Source organism: Lagopus muta, chromosome 14, assembly GCF_023343835.1.
Source record: "Lagopus muta isolate bLagMut1 chromosome 14, bLagMut1 primary, whole genome shotgun sequence".
Classification (NCBI taxonomy): Eukaryota; Metazoa; Chordata; class Aves; order Galliformes; family Phasianidae; genus Lagopus; species Lagopus muta.
Genome location: NC_064446.1, coordinates 13057987 through 13070311, shown reverse-complemented (window position 1 = coordinate 13070311; position 12325 = coordinate 13057987). Strand labels below are relative to the sequence as shown.

At 49.4% G+C, this 12325-nt stretch overlaps 1 protein-coding gene across 2 annotated transcripts in view; it reads right to left on the bottom strand.

The window, feature by feature from the left end:
• Window positions 1-12325, bottom strand: part of FLT4 (fms related receptor tyrosine kinase 4) — a 46529-nt gene that overhangs the window by 5107 nt on the left and 29097 nt on the right. For both annotated transcript variants that reach the window (XM_048960690.1, XM_048960691.1), the window contains exons 11-28: window positions 11991-12135; window positions 10464-10572; window positions 9431-9790; window positions 9070-9216; window positions 8297-8428; window positions 7941-8047; window positions 7557-7692; window positions 6885-6989; window positions 5380-5493; window positions 5071-5159; window positions 4627-4774; window positions 4118-4212; window positions 3562-3684; window positions 3152-3263; window positions 2706-2805; window positions 2174-2279; window positions 1125-1264; window positions 539-659 (exon numbers count right to left, since the gene is read on the bottom strand). In XM_048960690.1, coding sequence (XP_048816647.1) covers window positions 539-659; window positions 1125-1264; window positions 2174-2279; window positions 2706-2805; window positions 3152-3263; window positions 3562-3684; window positions 4118-4212; window positions 4627-4774; window positions 5071-5159; window positions 5380-5493; window positions 6885-6989; window positions 7557-7692; window positions 7941-8047; window positions 8297-8428; window positions 9070-9216; window positions 9431-9790; window positions 10464-10572; window positions 11991-12135 — 2389 coding nt within the window. The remainder of the gene's footprint in view (window positions 1-538; window positions 660-1124; window positions 1265-2173; window positions 2280-2705; window positions 2806-3151; window positions 3264-3561; window positions 3685-4117; window positions 4213-4626; window positions 4775-5070; window positions 5160-5379; window positions 5494-6884; window positions 6990-7556; window positions 7693-7940; window positions 8048-8296; window positions 8429-9069; window positions 9217-9430; window positions 9791-10463; window positions 10573-11990; window positions 12136-12325) is intronic.

The window sequence follows — 12325 nt, the reverse complement described above, 5'->3', positions numbered from 1 at the left end:
AAAACAGAGTGCTTGCTGTCTGGAAGATGTATTACCATGAAATCTGTGAGAGGTGAGATTTTCCTCTGAGACAACTGGTAGTGACTTAAGTTCTGCCACCACAGGAGATATAAGAACCAGACCAGTTCGCAGAGGTCAGGAGGGCTCCTGCTGCATACTGTGGTGTGGCAGCACAGAGGAGCTCCAGGACAAGCACTCTGGATTTATCTAGTCATAGCTGGATTTCAGTATGCTTAACCAGGCTATGTTTACAGATTTGAGAAGGGTGAAAAGCAGACTCTTCTCTGAGATCCTTTACAGATATGGCTTGCAGGTCTAAACCTCTCTATTTCACAGTCAGACAAGCTGTGCAGTAGAAAAACTACTATGTGCCAGGTGGGGAAATGAATGTACGTAGGACTGGACGGAACAGGAATGGTACAGACAGGCTGACATTAGATAGAAGTGATCTTCCTCCCATGACCTTAACAGTAAACATGTCAGGAAACAGCAGAACATTTCTATGCCCTCTGCTCAACCCCACTCAGATGCCACTCACCGGGTGTGCCTTGTACATTGTATGTGTCATGGGAAACTCTTCAAATGTCTTTATCCTGGATGAACACCTGATCTGATTTCCTCCCGTCAAACAACCAGGGAACGAGACGCAGTTGTAATATCTACTGACAGAAGCACATGGTATTCAGTAAAACCAACAGAGCCAATGTCCTGAACAAACAGGAGCTGAACTCAACTTCCTGTCCCTGCAATCGTAGTGTGCAGGGATGTAGGTGGCTGTGGGTGGTGTCAGCTTAGGCCTCGTGTCCCTTACTCCTGCAGTGGGGAAGCACCCAACTGGGATGCCATGATGACTTTGGTGGGATGTGATTGTCTGCCAGTGGAGCTGGAAGCAGGAGGAGGAATGTCATAGGCTCAGACATCAAGGGCTGCTGTGCACCGGTACAGGAAAGTAATTTTGCTTTTATAAGCAAGGTGCTATGGCCTAAGTGCTTGTATCACACCTGATCAACTGGGATTTTTCCAACTTCTTGCTACTGGGTTCTCCCCATATCCCTCAGGCTCCCTTACAGCTCAGGCCAGTGGCTGCTGCTGGGTTCCTTCAGCCCTTTTCAGAGGGGATTCACCTTGCTGCTAGGCTGTGGCAACGTATCCTCATGTCAAAGTCCTCTTCATCTGAATTCTGCTGGGCAGAGGAAGGCACCTGGGAGAAACCATCATCTTCTGAGCTGTGAGAGTCATTCAGTGGGATGTAATCCTTCCCTTCCTGGTAGGAAGAACAGTGAGTGGCTTTACAAGAAGGGGAGGCCTTTCCTGCAACAAAGAGCTCTACAAACAGAAGCTGACAGAGCTGGACAAGAACATTCCTACTCTGTCTCTTGTTTCTCTAAGGCAAAATATTTGTCTGGAGATTTCTGTACCCTCTGAGTTATGGGGCTGCAAGTGCTGCAGTTGCATGGAGATGTGTGTGAGCAGGAAAACAACTCAGTCTGGCAGTACCTATAGTTCTCCAGCCAACATGGACAGAGCACTGTACTCTGTGGGAACAAACAACTGGTTTAGTTTTGCCTCTGCTGGGATACAGTGCTGAAAGGTTAATATCAGAGGGATAGGATGTGACAGTACATTTAGTAATGCTTCTGAAATGGAACATCCAGAAAAAAAATTCAAAGCAGTGCTGCACACTCATCACAGCTAAAAGTGCTGGTGAGCTGCCGCATGGTGGTGATTAGTAAGAGTTTCTGAGAATTATGTATATCTGATTTCTGTAATGGAACAGTTATTTGGTTTGTATGACCCTGACATTTAGATCCGAAGATAGAGTTTCAGAAGCCCTGGTGAAATCCTGGTTTTCATTATGCAGCCATGTGGGGGGCAGGAGTGCCAGAGCCTTGAGTCAGCTGAAACATTTCAAATAATCATCTGGAGATTAGGATGGAAATACCAGAATGATGACTGAGAGGACACTTGCACTGCAAGGTTTGGAACTATATTAGGATGCATCGAGAATGCTACTGCAGAATTGTCATCTCCAGCACCCCTGAATGCCAGACCTGGAGACACCGTGTTAATCCTTGGCCTTCACAGAGGCTTTGCATTAGCTAGAGAGTCAGAGGAGGACACAGTGTGGGAGCTAGCTGTCCAGAACTGAGCAGAGACACAGAGAGGTTTTCACCTGTTGGACATTTTCCTGAAGAAGGTTCCCCAGTATCTCCACCAGGTCCGAGAAAGTTGGTCTCTCCTTGGGATCTCCATGCCAGCAGCTCAGCATTATGCGGTAACTGCCAAGAAGAGGTGATGGTTTTAGATCACAGAAATCCCCTTCTATCCACTCTGCAGCTTCAACCCATGTGGTTTTTGCTGGCACAGAGTGTATCTGCACTGTGAAGAAAAGCTTGGTATCCTGCACACAGACCTACTAGAAGGAGGTTCACTGTGCATGGAATACAACTGTAAGCTCAGATCGAGCCAATTTAGACACTTCAGCTACCCTTAAGAGTGGGAAAGCACACTACTCATTTGCAAAGCCATTTCAATGTGGTTATGCAAAAAATTTGGTGCCCCTAGATAGTTCTGTCCTGCATTTGAACCCATCTGGAATACCCTCCAGGCAGCCACCAGGAGAGCAGAGCTTGTCTCTTCCCAATGGATGAAAAGTCTTTGCATATGCCTGTGCTGCCCTGACATCCATGAGGTTTCTGACTCACATTTCTGCAGTGGCATACTCTGGAGCTCTCATCCTGGTACCATCTTTGAGCCTCTGGCAGAACTCCTCATTGATCTGGACTCCAGGGTATGGAGATGCTCCTAAAAGAGGTTTGAAGAAGGGTGGGAACATGAAGTGTGCCATCAGAAACAATCCTTGTCCTGAGACAAGGACTTCCTCCTAGAACGCGTGGGATGTGCGGTCACTTCTGATACACAGCCCACATCAATTCTGTCCAATACAGGTTCTTCTGCTTCAGTAAGGAGAAAGCTGCCTCCCATCACCCTGTTCCCTGGTAGATCAGGCCTCTTTATTTCTTTTGCCCACACTGACGTTTTTCCCATCACTCCTCAGACATGCTGCAGAGATAAGGGCCTCATGCACAGACTCATCCAACGAGACACTAAAAGCCCCTGCCTGCCTCAGCAGCCTCTCATTAGTGCTCACCCAGTGAGAAGATTTCCCAGAGGAGGACCCCAAAGGACCAGACATCGCTCTGGGTAGTGTAGACTTTGTCAAAGATGCTCTCTGGGGCCATCCACTTCAGTGGAAGACGGGCCTGCAGGGGGGAGAAGCAAGGCAAAACCGTTCATTCAAGAACCAGAGACAACAGTCCTGAATCTCTCTCCATGGAGGAGCGGAGGTTTGGTGAGGCCAGAAGGAGGAATGAAGACACTGGAAAAGTACAAAGATAGAGGAGTGCTGGTGGGCTGAGCAGCAGAAAGAAGGAGACAAATCTGGTGGTTGTGGAGGACCACACCTCCATCACCAGGCCAATGGTCCCTGCTCCCAGCCACATGCACGATTCCACTCCTGCCTATTTTCCTCAGCTAGTCCATCCCCAAGATGCTACTCACACTGCCTTTCCTGACATAGTCAGGGTCCTTGTAGATGTCTCGGGCCAAGCCAAAGTCACAGATCTTTACCACATTGTTCTCTGACAGCAGGATGTTGCGAGCTGCTAGATCTCTGTGGATGCACTGAAGGCACATGAAGAGGAAAAGGCAAAATCAGAGGGACAGGTACTGCCATCATAAAGCATTCCCTTCCTCTATTCTTCCCTTGCTAACCTGAGCTGTAATGGGGAAACTGGAGAGGTGAGAAGGAACTAAAAACAAAGATTTTTAAAGGAGACAAATAAGGAGATGACAGAATACAGCTAAGTTTCCATCTCTGCATGTCTGTAACCCAACTGTGTGCGGGGCTTTGTAGTAACAAATCACAAAATGAGTTCACAAATTGGTATGTGAAACTGGAAACAGCCAGTTGAAGGGACTGGTTATCCATGGGAGCCTGTATACATACATACACACATCCTCTGTGGCTCTGTGATTACAACAACAGACCACACCAGGCCATCTCCAGTCAGGCACACACAAAAGAAGAATAGAGGATGGGAAAGGGTGTGCTCACCTTTCGAGATGCCAGAAACTCCATGCCACGTGCTACCTGGAAGCTGTAGCAGATCAGATCTTCCATTGTCAGGGGACTTTGCCACAAGTCATCCACTGTTCAGGAGTGCAAAAACATGGTTAGACATTGAGTTGTCTTGTGTCCTCCTTGCCTCTCTCTACTGCAGGATATAAACAGCCCCTGGGTGAGATACAGCTAGATAGTCTTGTAGGGCTAGAAGGGACTCTGAAGGTCAGATCATTATTCCTGCCCTAGGGAGGAACCACTGAGGGAGGAACCCCTTCAGTTCATCTTTCTTTAAGCTAAAAAAAAATCTGAAGTAACTTAATCATTCCTTTAGGGTTTTTAAAGTCTGTTATGAGAAACAACAGATGAATATAAAAGCCCTGTTGAGAGAATTGCCACACAAGTGGAGAGATCAGCTCAGTGGATGGGTCCCTGCTGCCCACTGCTGTGCTCTGGCCCATTCTCCAGTTTAAGCATTCTTGGCAAGCCAGGTGAGGTATTACCTTCCTGGATTGGCTGTGCTGTCTGGCTCTTGTGCATCAGAAAGCGGTTGAAGATAGCACTGTCACTCGTCCCAGACCGACTCCTCCTGTCCGCTCTCACTGCCTCCACAATGGACTGGACTTGAATACGCAGCCTGGGTGACTTCTCCTGGCAAGAAGATCAAAACAAAAACCTCAGCAGGCAACACACACTGCAGCCCCTGCGCCCATGAGCTGCACAGTCTTGTCCAGCTCTTAGACTGTAATTCTGGCCTGCAAGCATCTATCCTCCTCTGCAGAAAGAAGTTTCTTCCCTGATGTTGCACGTGAACCAGCATCACTGCGTAAAGCTGACATACTGCTAGACAGAGGGTGCCTTTGCCTCGTTGCTGGATTATGTTTCTGAATGCATGTCTTCCCTCCCTAGCCATGGGGCAGCTCCTAGGGATAAAGGAGCTTACTTACCCTGTAAGGACTGAATCCTTCCCGCTTGGTCCGCAGGTAATTGGAGAGGTTGCCATACTTGCAGAACTCAACGATCACCATGAGTGGACCTAATGAGAAGGAACCCAGGGCCAGGGGAAGAGATAAGGATTTGGAATAGTCAGAATTTGCCCTGACTCGCATTATATCAGCCTTGCTGAGCTGTGGCACCACGGCTAGGCACACACATCCCCACGTGTCCCAGCAGTCACACACGGCCAGAAGAAATGGCACAGGGGATGAGCAGTGACATCTGGGAGCAGGCTCAGCCTGTTGCCCTGTGGTATTTACCATTGGGTTTGGTACAGGCACCCAGCAAATTCACCACGTTGAGGTGGTTCCCGATGTGAATGAGGATTTTCAGCTCTGACATCAGTGCTTTGTGTTCACTTGCGGTAGCTCCCTCTGGAAACAAACAAACCACATCACGGTGATGCCTCCTCACAGCTTTTCTCTCCCCCTTGCCACCCTGTCTTAGCACAGTAATAACATGAGTCTTGCTAGAGATTGCAATCCCAAAGCTTCGGTACATTTTGTTACAGCTTATTTCCAAATTAAATGGCAGAGCCTTGTCTGTAATGCAGAAGCGGGGATCCAAAGCAAGAACACAAGCTGCATCCAACACATTTTTCCTTCTGATAGCTGTGCAGGGAAAAAGATCACTTGAGGCTTATGTACAGATGCACACGTTTGAATCTCTGCCCTTTTAGCCTCCAAGCAGGAATAACGAGCTGTAAAACCGTTTGAAGGAAAATTAGAAACAAAAAGACATTTGAGTCTTTTGATCGTGACTGAAGGCAGGACTGCCTCAGCTCAAACCCAGAAGGCCTTCTTATAATTCCTTTCCAATAGCAAGCACGGGGTTGTGCTCCTGCCAGTTCTCTACTGCACTTTCTCTCTGAGTGCCTAATTCACACCAATTCTTGCTCCTCTGTTTTACCCTCAAGGTGCATTCTCTGGTTTTACGAGCATTTTTCATACCTCCCCATATACATTTTACTTTACTTGGGAGTTTATAAATTTAGTCTGACAAAGAGAAACACATCTTCCTGAGCTGCAGCTGAAGGGCCAGGTAAAGGCTGTAAAACAACCTTGTACGGTCAGGCTTCCCTCTGCTACTGCTCTGCAGATCACCTGTACAGCTGCAGTGTAAGTGCTACTGAGCCACACCATGATTCAGTTTCTATATACAGGCCATTGCTGACCATGAACTGCCTTGATGTTTTCTTGGTGGCTGAATTACAGGATAATGTTCTGGATGCCTGTTCAAAAGCAGAGCTATGTTTAAAATCTCACTCTGGACTGATCAGAACTGCATGCTTCCCTACCCGGCTCAACCTTGTCCATAAACGTGAAACACATGAACATTTGGAAGAAGGCAATTAGGAGCAACACTTCCTTTAGTGGTTTACCAGAGAGGGTCTCTGGATTCTTGTTCATCTGTTGAGACAGATCTCACCCTTTGCCTTAGCAGACAGCTAAATTCCCTTGAAAGCTGAGTTCCCTATGTCCCTGCTCTACCACTTGCCTCCCAGTGCAGCCGAGTGAGGCTAAAGCATTCCAGAGAGAAGGCCATGAGGATCATCTGTGTTGAGGCCAAGAAGCCATAAATTAAAAGACTGGCACCAGCTCCTCTCCCCTTGCTTGGTGCTGGCTCAGGCAGAAGCACCCAGGAGTGTTGGTAGGAGATAAGGCATTTGCTAAGGCTCTGGAAAATATTTCATGCAAAAGGGCAATTGCTTACAAGGTAGGCTTTCCTTACATGAACTGTGTATTCTACTAGGCTGTCTACATACCTTTCAGCATTTTGACTGCTACGGTCTCGCAGCTGTTACTTTTATTGATCCCAAACGCTGAAGCTTCCACCACCTTCCCAAAGGCACCATGACCCAGGACTTTACCTATGAGCAAAGGGAAAGGCACTGTGAAGGAATGCAGGTGCAGCATGGAGAATCAGTCAAAAGACAAAAGACCTTACAGGAAACCATGGGAAGAAGAAAGAAAGAGTCAAAGAGGAAAAGGAAGGAGTGCAATATGTGCCCTACCCAGGTGGCTGCTTGCTTTGGTAGTGAGAATAAGAGAAAGGATGAAGGGAGGAACTGAGACAGAGCTGGCATGGACAAAGTGGAGGAAGGAAAAGGCCCTGCTGTGGTAAGGGGCTGTTTGTTGCCCTCAAAAAGAACAAGTTGAAAAGGTAAATATGACACCTTGCAGCAGGACAGGGCTAATGTCACTGCTCTGTGCCTCAGAGGCAGTCTTCAGCCCTTATAACCCTCCCAGATAGAGGGAAGAGATGGCAGGTGGGTGTCACAGCAAGAGGACATCCTATCCTGGTCCTGAACTCAGGGTATCTCCTGCGAATTGGGCTGTTTTGCTCTGATTATTTAAGAAATCTGGAGGGTGAGTTCCAAGGGCTGGTGGGAAGCCCTTCGTGCAGCTCTTGGTGGCAGGGGTGGTGCTCAGCTCACCGAGGCGCAGGCGGTCTCGCGGGAATTCCCACTTGCTGGAATCATAGGGCAGGTACTCGCACTGCTCCTCCAAGGGCACCTCGCCAGGGTCCATGATGATGGAGAGGTAGCCGGTCTTGATGTCTGCATGGGCAGGCTGCAGGAATCACCCAACACAGAGGGTGAGAAGGTGCCTCATTTGCTGCCTCAACCTGCTTTCCCCTGGCAAAGGCTGTTCCACGTCCCCATCTTTACTACAGCCCTTACATACCCCATCCTTGGTTGACTGTCAGAGAGCTTGCAGCGATCTGCTTTCAGCAGATGCTGTCACACATCACAGCAATGAGGCTGCCCCAAACCCCTCTGAGCCCCCTCCTCTGCCCCAAAACGGAGACAACCACATACCCGTTTGATGTTACAGAAGATGAGGATAAGGAGGATCCAGAAGAAAACAGCGATGACCCCAGTCCCAATCAAGATGACAATCTCCACGTTGGTCTTGTCATCAGTGCCTGTGGGATGGGAGGGAAATTGCAGTTTGAGAAAAGGCTTGGCTGTTTCTTGGGACCTGCTTCATGATGTGGGGAGACCAAGGAACTGTGGGTTGACATTCTCCAAACAAAATGTGCTCTGGACTACAGATGCTCTCGGGACTTTTCCTGCCACCCTGCAGCCTGACATCACAAAGAAGAGGCACGGGACTTCAGACACACTCCTACTCAGATGCTTTCATCCCTTGTGTGTGCTGTGCCTGCTGGTACCTTCTACAGAGACGCTAGCTGAGGAGTTCACACAGCCCTTAGCGTTGCAGACGCTGCACAGGTAGAGCCCAGCATCCTCCTCCCTCACTCTCTGAATGCTCAGCCTCTGGTTGAAGTCTGCCAGATCGATTCCTGTAAGGCAAGGAAGGTTAAGGTGGTCACTCATAAGGAAAGGGGATTGAACTAATTCAGGCAAAAAATAAGGCTCCTATTTTTTGGCCACTTCATTTTAGATGACAGAGTTAAATTGCACCAGCTCTACTCTGTGGCTTATGGCTCCAGAACTGCCCTGCAAGGGCCTTCCTCAGGCAGTGTATGAAAGGAACAAAGCCCTATAGACAAGGTTGGACTGGGAACAGTGCCTGGGCAGTCCAGCTGGTGTATCAAGCTCTGCTTCACCTCCAGGACCTGCTCCTTTCCCTCTGCCTTGTGCTCAGATCCTTCCCATATTCCTTCCATGGGATCTGGGTCAGTCCCTGCATTAGCAGAGATGCCCAGCACTGAGCTGAGTGCAAGAAGAAAAAGGATGCAGCTCTCCTTGCTGTCCACCTGAATGAACATGTGCACACAATGTTGGTCCAGACCCCAGGGCACAGACTTGTCCAGTGAGAGCACACCAAACCAGGGCAGAACACGATTAAAACCAGAATTCAGGCAATTCAGAGAACGGGCACCTTTGCCCAGGCACAGCAACTCCCAGCACCCAGCAGCATTCAGCTCTCTGTTCACCAGACATGATGCCTTGCCTTTGTTCCATCCCCGGCCCATTGTACCTGACACTTCTTCCACCAGTTTCTCATCTTTGTACCAGCTGATGTCAGGAACGTGGTTGCCATCCACCTTACAGCGCATCTCTATGGAATCGCTGACGTTCACCCAAATGTCTGTCAGGTTCTGCTTGAGGCGGGGGATCTCCAGGGCTGGAGGAGCAGCACAAAATGGATTGATCAAAAGAATATCTGCATTCGTGGGGGACTCTGGGTCTCTAACCCTTGTTGGAGGGTGTCTTGGGACCCAGGTGCCTTTGCCACCTTGTGTTTAGCTTGCATGGCTTCCCCTAGGGAAGGACTGGGAAGCTGATTGCAGCAAGAGTACCAGCAGCAAGTCACTCCCACCTGCCCTGCTGACTCTCACCCTGCACAGAGATGTATTTCTTATGGCAGTGTTTCTCCCGGGTCTTCCTGTTCTGCACCTCACACACGTAGTCTCCCTCCTCGCCCAGGGAGATGTTGGGGATGGTGAGCAGCAAGGTGGCATCGTTGGAGTCGGGCTGAAAGCGCAGCTCGCCCTGCATCTTGGTTGCATAGTGGTGGACGTTCTTGCAGTCCAGCACCAGGGGGTTGCCCTCCTCATCGTGGAGCTTGGAGAGGTTCAGTCGATACCACTGCAGATTCTCATAGGTGTAGTTGTCCGCATTGCAGCTCAGCTGTAGATCCTGCCCCTCTATGGGCTCTTCTGAGGGCTGGGATTCAATCTCAAATCCGTCTGGAATGGCTTTTGAGAAGGAAATGAACATGTGAGTGAGTTTTCTTGGCTCAGCTGCTAGATACAATTAAATTGCCTCCTTGGGCTCAGCTCTCTGAGATCTCACTGTCCTAGGCCAGGGTAAATGAAAACCACCCTGGAGCCTGTAACATGCAAGCTGCGAGCAACCGACAGCTGCAGGTGAGCAAGGTGCTAAGGGCTGTGCTGAAGCCCCAGGGTCAAATTAAGACAGGTCACAAGTGAAACAAGCCTAGGAGGTCTGAATGTGGCTGTTCTCAGCTCACTCTGCTGAGCTTCTACAAACCCAGCTTTCTCCCACCACCAAAATCCATCAGGGGCCGTGCCAAGGGTTGGGGCCAGAAGGACCCTGCCTGGGAGTGGGGCTGGCAATGCCACTAGAGGATGCTCTTGGACCAGGCACGTCCCCAGCCCAGTATGCTGGCTGAGCCAGCAGGAACTTTCACAGGCACACCAGCTTATCTCCAGGTCTGTCTGCACTATTTGCCACCAGAACTTCAAGCTTTTGCCACTGAGCAGAAATCTAGCCAGCCCTGCTTTCCTGATGGCTTCCTGGTCACTGTTTAAGGTGCGATGCATGAATGATGGCATCTGACAGATCTAGGGGCTATTTCAGGCAAAGAGCCCAGGTGACACTGGAAGAGGGGATGTCCCCAGTACTCACTTGTCACGTAGAAGTAGATCAACCGCTCATCTCGACCCACTTTGTTAGAGGCAATACATTTGTACATGGCTGAGACGTTGGCCTCCTGGATGGCCAGCTTGCTGACTGTCTGGTGGGAGAAGAGAGCGGCAGAAGAAGTTAGGAAGGGTGAGAGAGAAAAGTAGGCTTGGTGCTGCTCTTTGGCAAACAGCCCTGTGCAGTGAGACGACTGCTCCATGGGCTCGGATGACCTGCTAGCATTCCTTATACCCATTAGTGGAAATCAGACTCATGAAAGCATCCCAGCTTTCACTACTTCATTCTATTATCTTCTCCCTTTAAATTCCAAGTGTACATAGACATGATCCTAAAAGCTTTCTCATCTCTCCTTCCAGCAAGACTTGTCTAAGACTGGGCACGCAGCCTGGTTGCTGCCCTGGGAGCACGGCTGCAAGAGATGCTGCCTGCAAAAGAAGCAGGAAAGGCAGCTGGGGAGCAAGGCTGCCCTCCTCCCGGCTCACACTGCACACACATGAGCTGCCAAGGGTGTTCCAAGCACTCCCCTTAGAGGAGATCTGCAGCTTGAACCCTGGGTTTCTTCTCCCTTCCAGTTAAATGGCAAGGTAATTACATGCAAAGATCCCTCTAATGAGGCAGTGTTTAAAAATGCAAAAAAAAATCGAACCCCTACAGGGAAACGACTTTGTCTTTACTATTCATCCCATACACTTCGGGATGCATTTCAATTCTAAGTGGCAATATATTAGCTCGTGTTAATCAGAAGGAACATTCATTCATTCAGTGCATATTCATTACAGCTGAAGTGACCTAATTACCAGCAGTTTTGAATGCTGCCTTTCCTGTTTCTTGTGGATATTCAATACAGCTGAATTGACCCTACTGGTGGTGCTTCTGTGTGCTGCCTTCCTGCTTTGGGGATTTTCTCTCCAATCTGTGCTGTTACATTTGTGCTGGGATTTCTGTTTGACATCATCCTGCACTGTACACACGGTGGCTCAATCTGCCCTTCATGGATAGAATAAAAACCAGAGGGAGATGATGAGAGAAGACAGTCAAAAAGGAGGAAAGGGAGAGAAAGCAGATCCCTGCCTTTCCTTTTGGCTGCTCGGGGAGGAGCAGCATCTGCCCCTGCCACCCCCTTGGCAGTGTGACGAACTTCTGGCTGTGCTGGGGAACGGGAAGTGCCTTTGGAGGTGTGTAGGAAAACAGGAAGTGACTTTCGGAAACGGGGGGCCCATTTGTTTGTTCTGCATCCCTCTGCAAACAGCCAGTGCCCAGCACCAGCAGGAACAGGAACCGCAGTGCAGCGCAGGGCACAGACCTTGCAGCTACCAGAAAGAAACGGGCAATGAGCACCGCTCAGCTGCCTGCAGGTCATGCAGCAACAAGAGAGGGATGTTCATTGCACTGCAATTTGTACCGGCTTTTCTGCACAATCACTCCCAGGCCGGTTTTGCTGCCCGACCCCAAATGGGATCCCTGTTTCCCGCTCCCTGCTCCGAGACAGGTTTGGGGCTATGGCCTCACCTTGTTCCGTCCCTCCACGAACTCCACCCAGGTGTCAATGCTCTCGATGGGGTTCACTGCGTCCTGCTGTGACACATCTTTCCAATCCTTGCACTCAGGCATGCGATCTCGCTGATGGCGCCTTGCTGCCCGGTGCCTGCTATTGCTAAGCCAGCAAGAGGAGAGAGATGGAGAGAGGGTCAGTTGGGAAGAAGGCAACAAAACTGGCTTTGTGTCTGAGAACTGATGCTCCTAGCCTCTGACTGCAAAAATTCTTGGGATTCTGGGTTATGTAGCACTAATGTGCTTTAGAAAGGTGGTCTGCAATCACTAATGAAGCAAACATGATCCATATA